The sequence below is a fragment of the Syngnathus leptorhynchus genome, chromosome 20 (assembly GCF_054491065.1).
Source record: "Syngnathus leptorhynchus isolate UIUO chromosome 20, UIUO_Slep, whole genome shotgun sequence".
In the NCBI taxonomy this organism is placed as follows: domain Eukaryota; kingdom Metazoa; phylum Chordata; class Actinopteri; order Syngnathiformes; family Syngnathidae; genus Syngnathus; species Syngnathus leptorhynchus.
Window position 1 is genome coordinate 7,516,202 of NC_141214.1, and position 14,376 is coordinate 7,530,577.

The 14,376-nt window shown below is 48.8% G+C and overlaps 1 protein-coding gene across 13 annotated transcripts; it reads left to right on the forward strand.

The window, feature by feature from the left end:
- Positions 1-549: 549 nt before the first annotated feature.
- LOC147041384 (uncharacterized) lies at positions 550-4,662 on the forward strand. 13 transcript variants are annotated; one of them, XM_085901569.1, is made up of 6 exons: positions 550-679; positions 1,322-1,366; positions 3,742-3,868; positions 3,979-4,036; positions 4,110-4,209; positions 4,320-4,662. In XM_085901569.1, the coding sequence occupies exons 1-6, from the start codon at positions 552-554 to the stop codon at positions 4,345-4,347; spliced, it is 486 nt and encodes a 161-aa protein (XP_085757695.1). In that variant the 5' UTR covers positions 550-551; the 3' UTR covers positions 4,348-4,662. The 13 variants fall into 13 exon arrangements, 2 of the variants coding, with proteins under 2 accessions (XP_085757695.1, XP_085757697.1); XR_015063023.1 differs by adding an exon at positions 995-1,125 and having other exon boundaries at positions 627-782; positions 3,544-3,868; positions 3,979-4,662; XR_015063029.1 differs by adding an exon at positions 995-1,125 and having other exon boundaries at positions 627-782; positions 3,761-3,868; positions 3,979-4,662.
- The last annotated feature ends 9,714 nt before the right edge of the window (positions 4,663-14,376 follow it).

A 14,376-nucleotide genomic window follows, 5' to 3' on the forward strand; every position in this document is an offset into this window, starting at 1 on the left:
CCTGGAGTCTTCAAATACACAAGAAAAAAGCGCTGAGCTGGGCGTCAAAGCCGTAACACCATGCTTCGGAGGTCGACATGTCAACCAGTCCGCCATTAGATCAACGCGCCTCATTTGTAAGTTTACTAAATAAAACAGCGGTTGCTATATGACGTCAATGGGCAGAAATTCCGCCGAAATTCAAATCCGTGGGCGCGGCTGGCAACAAGGAAGTAGGAAGTAGATTCGCTGTTCGAATATTAAGGTATATACATACAGACAAGGGAGAAAAGAAAAAGTGTTGAAACGGGCCTCGAACACGCAACATCATGCACAAGAGGTGGATGTGCTAAACACTGCACCATTGTGTCAACAGATAATACCCGTAAGTCTACTAAAGAAAACAGCGGTCGCTATATGACGTTGCCACGTCACGGTCATGTGACGCGGACATGGCCGCAACTGTCGTCACAGACGCCGAATTTCGACGATTCTTCCTGGTCAAAGGTTGTAAATGACTGCGTTGATTAAAAAAGAAAATTTTATTTAACTCTTATTTACCGTTTGAGATAATGTTATGTCGCAGTCGTGCCGCGGAAATGACGTATATAGGCGGAACTTCCGCTGAGATTCAAATCCAGAAGAAGAAGAAGAAGAAGAAGAAGAGATTCAAATCAGTGGGCGCGGCTTTCAACAGGGAGTAAGTAATGGCGCCAAGGGACACAGAGCGGCTAGTAACACGACGATTAACAAGAGAAATGTTTTATTTTCTGCTTGCAACTGGACCGTCTAGAGCGTACACGGTAAATGCAACTCATTGTTTTTAAAAAGAAGTACTTTTGTAGCCCTGTAAAGCGAGCGAGTGAGTGCGTGCGCCAGTGTGTGTGTTTTCGGACGTCGAATTCGGCATCTGCTGCCAGCCACAAATGCCCGAATTTCGACGATTTTCCCTGGTCAACGGCTGTATTGCGTTGATTAAAAAATAACTTTATTTAACTCTAATTTACCCTTTTAGATAATATTACGTCGCAGTCATGTCCCGCGGAAATGACGTCATAGATTCAAACCCGCGGATAGAAACACGACGATTATCAACAGAAATATCTATATTTTCTGCTTGCAACTGGAACGTCTAGAGCGTACACGGTAAATACAACTCATTATGTTTAAAGATATTTACTTTTGTGTAGTTTGACTAAAGTTGTCGATGTAGCTAGCGTTCACTTAGCAATAGCAATAGGAATAGCAATGTGTAGCTGTGTAGCTAACCCTAGCTGAAATGTAGTTGTATCTGGGAATGTTGCTTGAGGCTAAATGCTAATCTTCTATTTTATTCCTTTAGGTTCCACGGTGCTACAATGGTTGGACGTTGGCGAAGACGTCTCAAGTGAGTACCCCTTTCTTCCTCTATTTATGTTAAACACCTCCTATTAAAACTTCCACTGGCTGCAGACAGCCGTGTTTGATCCACCAACAGTATTGCAACTTGCAATTAACTCCTAGTGTCCTTTCTCATTAATATGTCCTATCAGGTCTCAAGTCATTCCTTCATTCATTTAGGAAATTTGGAATGGCAGCAAATCCAAATTTGCCTGAGAACAAAAACAGATGAAATAAATTAAATGAGTCTTACTTGTTCCCATTAAATAAATCAAGTCTTCTTCCCATTCCTTTTCAAACAAGTAAAGCCTGCCCATTTTGTGCCGTAGTTTTTGTGTCAATACCTAGTATTTATACAAAATCATAATTTAAATGACTTCATTCCTTCATTCACTTTGGAAATTTGGAATGGCAGCAAATCCAAATTTGCCTGGGAACAAAAATCGATGCAATAAATTAAATAAGTAATTTCTTTCCAATAAATAAATTAAACTGGGCTTACATCTTCCCATTCCTTTTCAAACAAGTAAAGTCCGCCCATTTTGTGTCGTAGATTTTGTGTTTATACCTAGTATTTATCCAAGATCATAATTTAAATGACTTTATTTATTTATTCAAAAGATCCAAAGTTGTGTTGCGTGTAATTTGTCAAAATAGATTAAATAAAGTAAATAAGTCTTCTTCCCACTCCCTTTCAAACAAGTAAACTGCCCATTTTGTGTAGTAGATTTTCTGTTTACCTACTATTTATACAAAATCATAATTAAAACGACTTAACAAATTAATTAATTTAAAAAAAAGTTTCATATGTCCTATTAAGTATCATGTGGTTGTAAACTGTTTGTACTATGTGTCTTCTCTGCATCCATTGCAGCCTGGTCATCCTGGAAGAGGGACCCTCCCATCTGTGGTCTCTTCTCAAGGTTTCTCATTTCCCCTCGTCGGAGTTTTGAGTTTTTTCTTGCCCTCATGGGAGTTTAAGATCAGGGGATGGCTGAGAATATTGTCATTTGTCATTTTCACATGTCCTGAGTGTTGTCAGTCACCTAAATGTTGAACAGAGACTGTGATGTACCGAAGTCAAATTCCTTGTTTGGCACGCCCCAACATGGCGAATAAAAATTCTTGGATCTTGAATGTTAAGATTTGTCACCATCCTTTGGTGAAATTTGGAATTGCAGCAAATCTAATAGACAAATGCATTGGCCAAGTTATTTTAAAAGAGCACGTGGGGTAATGTTTGTCATTTGTGATGTCATACTCTGTTTTTTGTGATGTCATACTCGGTATTTTTGTTGGGCCTAGGTGCTAAGGCCTAGGTGCTAAGGCCTAGGTGCTAAGGCCTAGGTGCTAAGGCCTAGGTGCTAAGGCCTAGGTGCTAAGGCCTAGGTGCTAAGGCCTAGGTGCTAAGGCCTAGGTGCTAAGGCCTAGGTGCTAAGGCCTAGGTGCTAAGGCCTAGGTGCTAAGGCCTAGGTGCTAAGGCCTAGGTGCTAAGGCCTAGGTGCTCAGGCCTAGGTGCTCAGGCCTAGGTGCTCAGGCCTAGGTGCTCAGGCCTAGGTGCTCAGGCCTAGGTGCTCAGGCCTAGGTGCTCAGGCCTAGGTGCTCAGGCCTAGGTGCTGTTGTTGTTGTTGCGGGGGTTGGAGTTGTTGTTGTTGTTGCGGGGGTCGGAGTTGTTGTTGTTGTTGCGGGGGTCGGAGTTGTTGTTGTTGTTGCGGGGGTCGGAGTTGTTGTTGTTGTTGCGGGGGTCGGAGTTGTTGTTGTTGTTGCGGGGGTTGGAGTTGTTGTTGTTGTTGCGGGGGTTGGAGTTGTTCAAGATTCAAGAATTTTTATTCGCCATATTTGAGCGTGCCAAACAAGGAATTTGACTTCGGTAGATCACAGCCTCTGTTCAACATTTAGGTGACTAACAACACTCAGGACATGTGAAAATGACAAATATTCTCAGCCATCCCGATCTTAAACTCCCATGAAGGCAAGGAAAAACTCAAAACTCGGACGAGGGGAAATGAGAAACCTTGAGAAGAGACCACAGATGGGAGGGTCCCTCTTCCGGGATGACCAGGCTGCAATGGATGGAGAGAAGACGCATAGTACAAACAGTGTAGACAATCCCAAAAGGTGTGGAGAGCAGGATGTTTTTGCACAGCAATGACTGAGACTCTAAGAGTGGTGTGAGTTCATCAGAGCCTGGGGGAAGAAGCTGTCTCTGTGTCTGCTGGTTTTGGCGTACAGAGCTCCATAACGCCGTCCAGAGGGGAGTAGTTCAAACAGACTGTAATCTGGGTGAGAAGGGTTTGTCGATGTTGCTTGCACGTTTCCTGGTCCTGGACAGGTACAAGTCTTGGATAGATGGGAGGTTGATTCCAATGATCTTTTCTGCAGTCCTGATTGTCCGTTGCAGTCTGTGCTTGTCTTGTTTGGAGGCCGATCCAAACCAGACAGTGATGGAGGTGCAGAGGACAGACTCGATGATGGCAGTGTAGAAGGTCTTCAGCAGCTCCCGCGGCAGGTTGAACTTCTTGAGCAGTCTTGTGAGACCAAGATGGCGCCGCAGACGGCAGCCTCTGTGGGTCGCTCTCTGCTTCTTTGTCTTATTTTGTGTGTTTTCTGTGTCCTAAGGCCTACAGGAGCGGCGACCGGGACCTGTTCAAGCAGACCAGAAACACTGAACCGAGAGGTCAGCAAAGCCAGGAGGTGTTACGGGGAGAGCTTGTAGAGACACCTCTCTGCCAATCCTGATCCTTCAACAGTGTGGAAAGGTTTGCAGAGCATCACGCGCTTCAAGAAACAAATCCCCTGTCCTGTGGAGAGCCCAAGGCTTGCTAACCAGCTGAACAGGTTCTACTGCAGGTTTGATCGGTCCTCCCACACAACTTGACCTCCTGCAGCACAATCTACATAACAATCTACTCACAACCGCTCTGTTCACACCTCAGTCACCTACTCTCTCTCTCTTGCAGAGGCCGTGCCTGCACTCCAAATCCGTGAGGAGGAAGTGCGCCAGGTGTTCCGGAGACAAAAGATCAGGAAGGCACCGGGCCCAGACGGCGTGTCACCGTCCTGCTTGAAAGCCTGTGCTGAGCAGCTGGCACCCACCTTTGCACGAATCTTCAACCGCTCCCTGGAGCTGTGTGAGATGCCCTCATGCTTCAAGAGCTCCACCATCGTTCCAGTGGCCAAGAAGCCCGCCATTACAGGATTGAATGACTACAGACCTGTCGCTCTGACATCTGTGGTCATGAAATCCTACGAGAGGTTGTTGTTGTTGGGGTGGTTGATGTTGGGGTTATTGGAGGGGTTGTTGTTAGGGGGGTTGTTGTTGTTGATGTTGATGTTGGGGGGGGTTGGTTGTTGATGTTGGGGGGGTTGGTTGTTGATGTTGGGGGGGTTGGTTGTTGATGTTGGGGGGGTTGGTTGTTGATGTTGTGGTTGGGGGGGGTTGGTTGTTGATGTTGTGGTTGGGGGGGTTGGTTGTTGATGTTGTGGTTGGGGGGGTTGGTTGTTGATGTCGTGGTTGGGGGGGTTGGTTGTTGATGTGGTTGGGTGGGGGGGGGGTTGGTTGTTGATGTTGTGGTTGGGTGGGTGGGGGGGGGTTGTTGATGTTGTGGTTGGGTGGGGGGGGGGTTGTTGATGTTGATGTTGTGGTTGGGTGGGGGGGGGGGGGTTGTTGTTGGGGGGGGAATGATGTTGGGGTTGTTGTTGGGGGGGGAATGATGTTGGGGTTGTTGTCTGTGGCTCGTGCAGCTTTAGGCCTCTCGGACCACTGTCTAGTTCAGCTGGTCTCGGCCCACAGGTAGAAGCTAAAAACCTCTAAGCCTGTAGTGAGGACTGTGAGGAAGTGGACAGTGGAGTCAAGGCAGGAACTTTAAGCCTGCTTTTACTGCACCGATTGGGGAGTTTTCAAAGCTGCAACTTCAGACCTGCATGAACTCACTGACACTGTCACGTCATACATCTGTTTTTGCAAGGATCTGTGTGTGCAGACTAAGACCTTCTGCACGTACAACAACGACAAACCTTGGTTTACACCGAACCTCTGGAGGCCGCGCAAAGCCAAATAGGAGGCCTACAAGAGCGGCGACCGGGACCTGTTCAAGCAGACCACAAACACTGAACCGTGAGGTCAGGAAAGCCAGGAGATGTTACGGGGAGAGCCTGGAGAGACACCTCTCTGCCAATCCTGATCCCTCAACAGTGTGGAAAGGTCTGCAGAGCATCACGGGCTTCAAGAAATGAACCCGCCGTCTTGTGGAGAGACCAAGGCTTGCTAACCAGCTGAACAGGTTCTACTGCTACTGCAGGTTTGATCGGTCCTCTCACACAACTGGACCTCCTGCAGCACAATCTACATACTCCCCACACCTCCGTCACCGCTGTCACCTACTCTCTTTCTCTTGCAGAGGCCGTGCCCGCACTCCAGATCCGTGAGGAGGACATGCGCCAGGTGTTCCGGAGACAAAAGATCAGGAAGGCACCGGGCCCAGATGGGGTGTCACGCTCCTGCTTGAAAGCCTGTGCTGAGCAGCTGGCACCCACCTTTGCACGGATCTTCAACCGCTCCCTGGAGCTGTGTGAGGTGCCCTCATGCTTCAAGAGCTCCACCATCGTTCCAGTGGCCAAGAAGCCCGCCATTACAGGATTGAATGACTACAGACCTGTCGGACTGACATCTGTGGTCATGAAATCTTTCGAGAGGTTGTTGTTGGGGGGTTGTTGTTGTTGGGGTGGTTGAAGTTGTTGGGGGGGTTGAAGTTGTTGGGGGGTTTGTTGGGGTTGTTGTCGTCGGGGTTGTTGTTGGGGAGGTTATTGTTGCGGTGGTTGTTGTTGGCGGGGGTTGTTATTGGGGTTGTTGACGTTGTTGGGGGGGTTGGTGGTGTTGTGGTTGTTTGGGGGGTTGTTGTTGGGGTTGGATTTGTTGGGGGGGAGGGGGGGGGGGGTTGATCTTGTTGGCGTTGTCTGGGTTGTTGATCTTGTTGGGGTTGGCGTTGTCGGGGTTGTTTGTTGGGGTTGTTGATCTTGTTGTTGGGGTTGTTGTTGGGGCGGTTGATGTTGGGTTTGGGGTTGTTGTTGGGGGGTTGACGTTGCGGTTGGTTGGGGGGGGGTTGATGTTGCGGTTGTTAGGGGGGGTTGATGTTGCGGTTGTTATGGGGGGTTGTTGTTGTTGGGGCGGTTGATTTTGCGGTTGTTGGGGGTGGGGGGGATGTTTGGGGGTGGATGTTGGGGTTGTTAATTGGGGGAATGATGTTAAGGTTGTCGTTGGGGGTTGATGTTGGGGGGTGGTTGATGTTGGGGGTTGTTGTTGTTGTTGTTGGGGGGGTTGATGTGGTTGTTGTTGGGGGGGTTGATGTGGTTGTTGTTGGGGGGGTTGATGTGGTGGTTGTTGTTGGGGGGGTTGATGTGGTGGTTGTTGTTGGGGGGGTTGATGTGGTGGTTGTTGGGGGGGGGGGTTGATGTGGTGGTTGTTGTTGGGGGGGTTGATGTGGTGGTTGTTGTTGGGGGGGTTGATGTGGTTGTCTGGCTCGTGCAGCTTTAGGCCTCTCGGACCATTGTCTAGTAACTAGTTCATCTGGTCCCGGCCTACAGGTAGACTAAAAACTTCTAAGCCTGTAGTGAGGACTGTGAGGAAGTGGACAGTGGAGTCAAGGCAGGACCTTCAAGTCTGCTTTGATTGCACCGATTGGGGAGTTTTCAAAGCTGCAACTTCAGGCCTGCATGAACTCTCTGACACTGTCACATCATGCATCTGTTTTTGCGAGGATCTGTGTGTGCAGATTAAGACCTTCTGCACGTACAACAACGACAAACCTTGGTTTACACCGAACCTCTGGAGTCTGCGGAAAGCCAAGGCGGAGGCCTACAAGAGCGGCGACCGGGACTTGTTCAAGCAGACCAGAAACACTGAACCGAGAGGTCAGGAAAGCCAGGAGGTGTTACGGGGAGAGCCTGGAGAGACACCTCTCTGCCAATCCTGATCCCGCAACAGTGTGGAAAGGTTTGTAGAGCATCGTGCGCTTCAAGAAACGAACCCCCCGTCCTGTGGAGAGACCAAGGCTTGCTAACCAGCTGAACAGGTTCTACTGCTACTGCAGGTTTGATCGGTCCTCCCACACAACTTGACCTCCTGCAGCACAATCTACGTACTCCCTTCCCCTCACAACCGCTCTTTCCACACCTCCGTCACCGCTGTCACCTACTCTCTCTCTTTTGCAGAGGCCATGCTCGTACTCCAGATCCGTGAGGAGGAAGAGTGCCAGGTGTTCCGGAGACAAAAGATCAGGAAGGCACCGGGCCCAGACAGCGTGCCACCCTCCTCCTTGGAAGCCTGTGCTGAGCAGCTGGCACCCACCTTTGCACGGATCTTCAATCGCTCCCTGGAGCTGTGTGAGGTGCCCTCATGCTTCAAGAGCTCCACCATCGTTCCAGTGGCCAAGAAGCCCGCCATTACAGGATTGAATGACCACAGATCTGTCGGACAGACATCTGTGGTCATGAAATCTTTCGAGAGGTTGTTGTTGGGGGGTTGTTGTTGTTGGGGTGGTTGAAGTTGTTGGGGGGTTTGTTGGGGTTGTTGTCGTCGAGGTTGTTGTTGGGGAGGTTATTTTTGCGGTGGTTGTTGATGGGGGGGTTGTTATTGGGGTTGTTGACATTATTGGGGTTGTGGGGGGGGTTGGTGTTGTTGTGGTTGTTTGGGGGGTTGTTGTTGGGGTTGGAGTTGTTGGGGGGGTTCTTGTTGGGGTTATTGGAGGGGTTGTTGGGGGGGTTGATCTTGTTGGGGTTGGCGGTGTCGGGGTTGTTGATCTTGTTGGGGTTGGCGGTGTCGGGGTTGTTGATCTTGTTGGGGTTGGCGTTGTCGGGGTTGTTGATCTTGTTGGGGTTGTTGGGGTGGTTGATGTTGGGTTTGGGGTTGTTGTTGGGGGGTTGATGTTGCGGTTGTTTGGGGGGGGGGGGGTTGATGTTGGGTTTGGGGTTGTTGTTGGGGGGGGTTGATGCTGCGGTTGTTAGGGGGGGTTGCGGTTGTTGGGGGGGTTGATGTTGCGGTTGTTGGGGGGGGGGGTGGATGTTGGGGTTGTTAATCGGGGGAATGATGTTGAGGTGTTCGTTGGGGGGTGGTTGTTGTTGGGGGGTTGTTGTTGGGGGGTTGTTGTTGGGGGGGTTGATGTTGTTGGGGTTGTTGTCTGGCTCGTGCAGCTTTAGGCTCTCGGATCATTGTCTAGTAACTAGTTCATCTGGTCCCGGCCTACAGGTAGAGACTAAAAACTTCTAAGCCTGTAGTGAGGACTGTGCAGAAGTGGACAGTGGAGTCAAGGCAGGACCTTCAAGTCTGCTTTGATTGCACCGATTGGGGAGTTTTCAAAGCTGCAACTTCAGGCCTGCATGAACTCTCTGACAATGTCACATCATACATCTGTTTTTGCGAGGATCTGTGTGTGCAGATTAAGACCTTCTGCACGTACAACAACGACAAACCTTGGTTTACACCGAACCTCTGGAGTCTGCGGAAAGCCAAGGCGGAGGCCTACAAGAGCGGCGACCGGGACTTGTTCAAGCAGACCAGAAACACTGAACCGAGAGGTCAGGAAAGCCAGGAGGTGTTACGGGGAGAGCCTGGAGAGACACCTCTCTGCCAATCCTGATCCCGCAACAGTGTGGAAAGGTTTGTAGAGCATCGTGCGCTTCAAGAAACGAACCCCCCGTCCTGTGGAGAGACCAAGGCTTGCTAACCAGCTGAACAGGTTCTACTGCTACTGCAGGTTTGATCGGTCCTCCCACACAACTTGACCTCCTGCAGCACAATCTACGTACTCCCTTCCCCTCACAACTGCTCTTTCCACACCTCCGTCACCGCTGTCACCTACTCTCTCTCTTTTGCAGAGGCCATGCTCGTACTCCAGATCCGTGAGGAGAAAGTGCGCCAGGTGTTCCGGAGACAAAAGATCAGGAAGGCACCGGGCCCAGACAGCGTGCCGCCCTCCTCCTTGGAAGCCTGTGCTGAGCAGCTGGCACCCACCTTTGCACGGATCTTCAATCGCTCCCTGGAGCTGTGTGAGGTGCCCTCATGCTTCAAGAGCTCCACCATCGTTCCAGTGGCCAAGAAGGCCATTACAGGATTGACTTTGACATCTGTGGTCATTTGTTGTTTTTGTTGGGGGGGGTTGTTGTTGTGGTTATTGGGGTTGTTGTAGGCGGGGTGATGTTGGGGTTGGGGTTGTCGTTTTTTTTTTTGGGGTGGTGGTTGTTGTTGTTGGGGTGGTTGTTGTTGTTGGGGTGGTTGTTGTTGTTGGGGTGGATGATGTTGGGGTGGTTGTGGAGGTTGTTGGGGTTGGGGGGGTTGTTGTGGTGGTTGTTGTTGGGGATTGTTGTTTTTGGGGTTGTTGGGGTAATTGGGGGGTTGTTTGGGTTGGGGTTGTTGTTTGGGTGGTTGGGATTGTTGTTGGGGGGGATGTGGTTGGGGTTGTTGGGGGGGGGGTTGGGTGGGTTGATATTGTGGTTGTTGGGGGGGATCGATGTTATCGGGGTTGTTGTAGTTGGGGTTGGGGTTGTTGTTATTGGGGTTGTTGGGGGGTTGTAGTTGGGGTCGTAGTTGTGAGGGGGGTGGTTGTTGGGGTTGGTTGTTGGGGTTGGTTGTTGTTGGGCGGGTAGATTTTATATGGTTTGTTATGGGGGTTGATATTGGGTTTTTGGGAGGGGTTGATTTTTATTGTTGTGGGGGTGTTGGTTGGGTTTGAAGTTATTGGGGTTGTTGTTGGGGGGGGGTTTGATGTTGGGGCGGTTGTTGTAGTTAGGGTTGTTGTTATTGGGGTGGTTGTTATTGGGGTTGTTGCTTTTGGGGGGTTGATATTGCGGTTGTTGGGGTGGTTGTTGTTGGGGTTGCTGGGGTTATTGGGCTTGTTTTGGGTTGTTGTTTGGGGGGTTGATGTTATTGGGGTTATTGCGGTTGTTGGGGGGGTTGATGTTGGAGGGTTGTTGTTGGAGGGTTGTTGTTGGGGTAGTAGTAGTAGTTGTTGTGGGGGGGGTGTTGTTGGGGTTGTAGTTGTTGGGGTTGTAGTTGTTGGGGGTAGGGGTTGTTGGGGTTATTGTTGGGGGGGTTGATTTTATTGGGGTTGTTCGGGGGGTTGATGTTAGTTGTGGTTATTGGGGTTGTGGTTGACGTTATTGGGGTTGTTGGTGGGTCGATGTAATTGGGGGTGTTGATGTTATTGGGGTTGTTGATGTTATTGGGGTTGATGTTGCTGGGGTTGTTGGGGGATGGTTGTTGTTGGGGGGGTTGATTTCATGGAGGTTGTTGTGGGGGGTTAGGGTTGTTGTGGTTGATGTTATTGTGGTTGTTGTTGGGGGGGGGGGGGGTTGATGTTATTGGGGTTTTTGTTGGGGGCTTGATGTTGGGGGGGTTAATGTTATTGCGGTCGTAGTTGGGGTTGTTGGGGGGGGTTGTTGTTGGGGTTGATTTTGTTGGGGGTTAATTTTATGGGGGTTGTTGTTGGTGGGGGGTTGTGGTTGTTGGGGTTGATGTTATTGTGGTTGATGTTATGGGGGGGTTGATGTTATCGGCGTGTTTGTTGGGGGGCTTGATGTTGGGGGGGTTGATGTTATTGCGGTTGTAGTTGGGGGGGTTGTTGTGGTGGTTGATGTTGTAGGGGTTGTTTTTTGGGGGGCGGGTGATGTTGTGGTTGTTGCTGGGGGTTGATGTTATTGGGGTCGATGTTGGAGGGGTTGATGTCTTTGGTAGTGTTTGGGTTGGCGTTGTTGTTGTTGTTGGGGGGGGGGGGCGGGGGAGTGGTTGATGTTATTGGGCTTGTTATTGTGGGGGTTGATGTTGGGAATGTTGCTGTTGGAAGGGGTAGATGTTATTGGGGGGGGGTTGTTAATGTTGGGGTTATTGGTTGTGTTTTTATTGTGCTTGTTTGGGTGGTTGGGGTTGAGGTTGTTGTTGAGGGGGTTGATGTTATTGGGGTTGTTGTTGGGGTGGTTATTATTGCGGTTGTTGTTGGGGGGGTTGATGTTATTGCGGTTGTTGGGGGAGTTGATGTTATCAGGGGTTTTGTTGTTGGAAGGGTTGATGTTGTAGTTGGGGTTGTTTGTGTTGGGGTTGTTATTGGTGGGATTGATGTTAATGGGATTGATGTTGGGGGGGGGGTTGATGTTGGGGGAGTGGTTGTTGTTTGGGGGTTGATGTTGGGCGGGGGGGGGGGGTGGTTGTTGTTTGGGGGTTGATGTTGGGGGGTTGTTGGGGTTGTAGTTGTTAGGGGATTGATTCTATTAAGGTTGTTGAAGGGGTTGATTCTATTGGGATTGTCGGAGGGGTGGATTCTATTGGGGTTGTCGGAGGGGTGGATTCTATTGGGGTTGTTGGAGGGCTGGATTCTATTGGGGGGGGTTATTGTCTTTGGGGGCGTTGTTTGGGTTGGGGTCTTTGTTGGGGGGGGTTGTTGGGGTTGATGTTATTTGGGCGGGTTGGTGTTGTCGGGATTGTTGTTGTTGGGGGGGTTGATGTTATTGGGGGGGTTGTTGGTTATTAAGGTGGTTATTTGTTTTATCTGTTGTGTTTGTTGTTTGGGTGGTTGTTGTTGGGGTTACTCAGGTGGTTATTTGTATTTTTTGTGGTTGGTTTTTGGGTGAATGGGTACTTGTTGGGGGGGTTAATGTTATTGGAGTTGTTGGGGGGTTGGAGTTATTGATGTTGGGGGTTGTAGTTGCTGTTGGGGGGGGCTGATTTTATTGGGGTTGTATTTTGGGGGGGGGGGGTGGTTGATGTAATTAGGGTTGTTGGGGGGGGGGGGGGGGGGTTGATGTTATTGCGGTGTTTGTTGTTGGGGGGTTGATGTTGTGGCTGTTGTAGTTTGGGTTGGTTGTTGTTGGGGGGTTGATTTAATTGGGGTTGTTGGGGGGGGGTTGTTCTTTAGGTTGGGGTTGTTATTTAGGTTGATTTTTGTTCTTGGGGTTGATGTTGGGGGGGTTATTGTTAGGGTTAGGGTTATTGTTAGGGTTTTTGTTAGGGTTTTTGTTAGGGTTAGGGTTAGGGTTAGGGTTTTTGTTAGGGTTTTTGTTAGGGTTATTGTTAGGGTTAGGGTTATTGTTAGGGTTAGGGTTATTGTTAGGGTTAGGGTTTTTGTTAGGGTTAGGGTTTTTGTTAGGGTTAGGGTTAGGGTTAGGGTTTTTGTTAGGGTTTTTGTTAGGGTTTTTGTTAGGGTTAGGGTTAGGGTTTTTGTTAGGGTTTTTGTTAGGGTTTTTGTTAGGGTTTTTGTTAGGGTTAGGGTTAGGGTTTTTGTTAGGGTTAGGGTTAGGGTTTTTGTTAGGGTTAGGGTTAGGGTTAGGGTTTTTGTTAGGGTTAGGGTTAGGGTTTTTGTTAGGGTTAGGGTTAGGGTTAGGGTTTTTGTTAGGGTTAGGGTTAGGGTTTTTGTTAGGGTTAGGGTTAGGGTTAGGGTTTTTGTTAGGGTTAGGGTTTTTGTTAGGGTTAGGGTTAGGGTTTTTGTTAGGGTTTTTGTTAGGGTTAGGGTTTTTGTTAGGGTTTTTGTTAGGGTTTTTGTTAGGGTTTTTGTTAGGGTTTTTGTTAGGGTTTTTGTTAGGGTTTTTGTTAGGGTTTTTGTTAGGGTTTTTGTTAGGGTTAGGGTTAGGGTTAGGGTTAGGGTTTTTGTTAGGGTTAGGGTTAGGGTTAGGGTTAGGGTTAGGGTTAGGGTTGGAGTATGGAGTCCTCCTCTCACCCGGATTGGGGAACCCACGCTCCCCCCGGGGAGAGAAGGACAATGCACGGTCCATCACCCCGTAGCCCACTCCCGCCCCTTGCCCACGATAACCGTTCGCCGGCTGGCGTCGTCCACCACGACGGACAAGTGTCCATTCCTCATCGCACAGGTAGGGCATGTTGTGGTGAGAAAAAATGACAATAACAATAAAATGATTTTTAAATACTTTCCTTCATTGAATTGTCCAAATGAAAGTTGCAAAACAAAGGTGATCCGAACAAAGTTGAAAATGTGTTTTTTTTGAAAAAAAAATAATAATCCGTTAAATGGTTTTATTTGGCCAAGAAAGGACGAATAAAAGTGTGCACTGACAACGTTTCGGCCCAATCGGCCTTCTTCAGGTCTAGCACACTTTTAAATTTGCGAGCGATGTTGCTCCTCCGCTGTCCCGGTGCGTACTGAGCGACTCCTCTCTCTTCACTCTCACGTCACTCCTCCCGGGCGGGGCTCGTGTTGAACCAATCAGACGGCATGTTTATTTTCAAGTACGCATTCGCTATTTTTAGAAATTTTTGTTGTTTTCATTTAGAAAAAATGAGGGTATCAAAGCTCAATGTCTATTTTCGTTAGTCACAAATCGAGTCATATTATTTTCGTTTGTCTGTATTCAATTTCTGTCGTAATTACTGGTTCGTTCAGGACTACAGGTGAGTTTCGATCGTAAACAAGGTAAGTTCGTTTTCTAAAATCTTTTAGTTTGCAGGGAAGCGCTGAAGGTCACAAATAGTGTAACGGTCACAGATAGTGTCAGAATTTATCGTGTTTACATTCAAATTTGTACTTCTGTTGGTTGCTAATAGTGTCAAAATTATTTTCTTTTACCTTCAAATTAGTGTTTAAAATGTAGGGAAGGGTTAGGGTTAGGGTTAGGGTTAGGGTTAGGGTTAGGGTTAGGGTTAGGGTTAGGGTTAGGGTTAGGGTTAGGGTTAGGGTTAGGGTTAGGGTTAGGGTTAGGGTTAGGGTTAGGGTTAGGGTTAGGGTTAGGGTTAGGGTTAGGGTTAGGGTTAGGGTTAGGGTTAGGGTTAGGGTTAGGGTTAGGGTTAGGGTTAGGGTTAGGGTTAGGGTTAGGGTTAGGGTTAGGGTTAGGGTTAGGGTTAGGGTTAGGGTTAGGGTTAGGGTTAGGGTTAGGGTTAGGGTTAGGGTTAGGGTTAGGGTTAGGGTTAGGGTTAGGGTTAGGGTTAGGGTTAGGGTTAGGGTTAGGGTTAGGGTTAGGGTTAGGGTTAGGGTTAGGGTTAGGGTTAGGGTTAGGGTTAGGGTTAGGGTTAGGGTTAGGGTT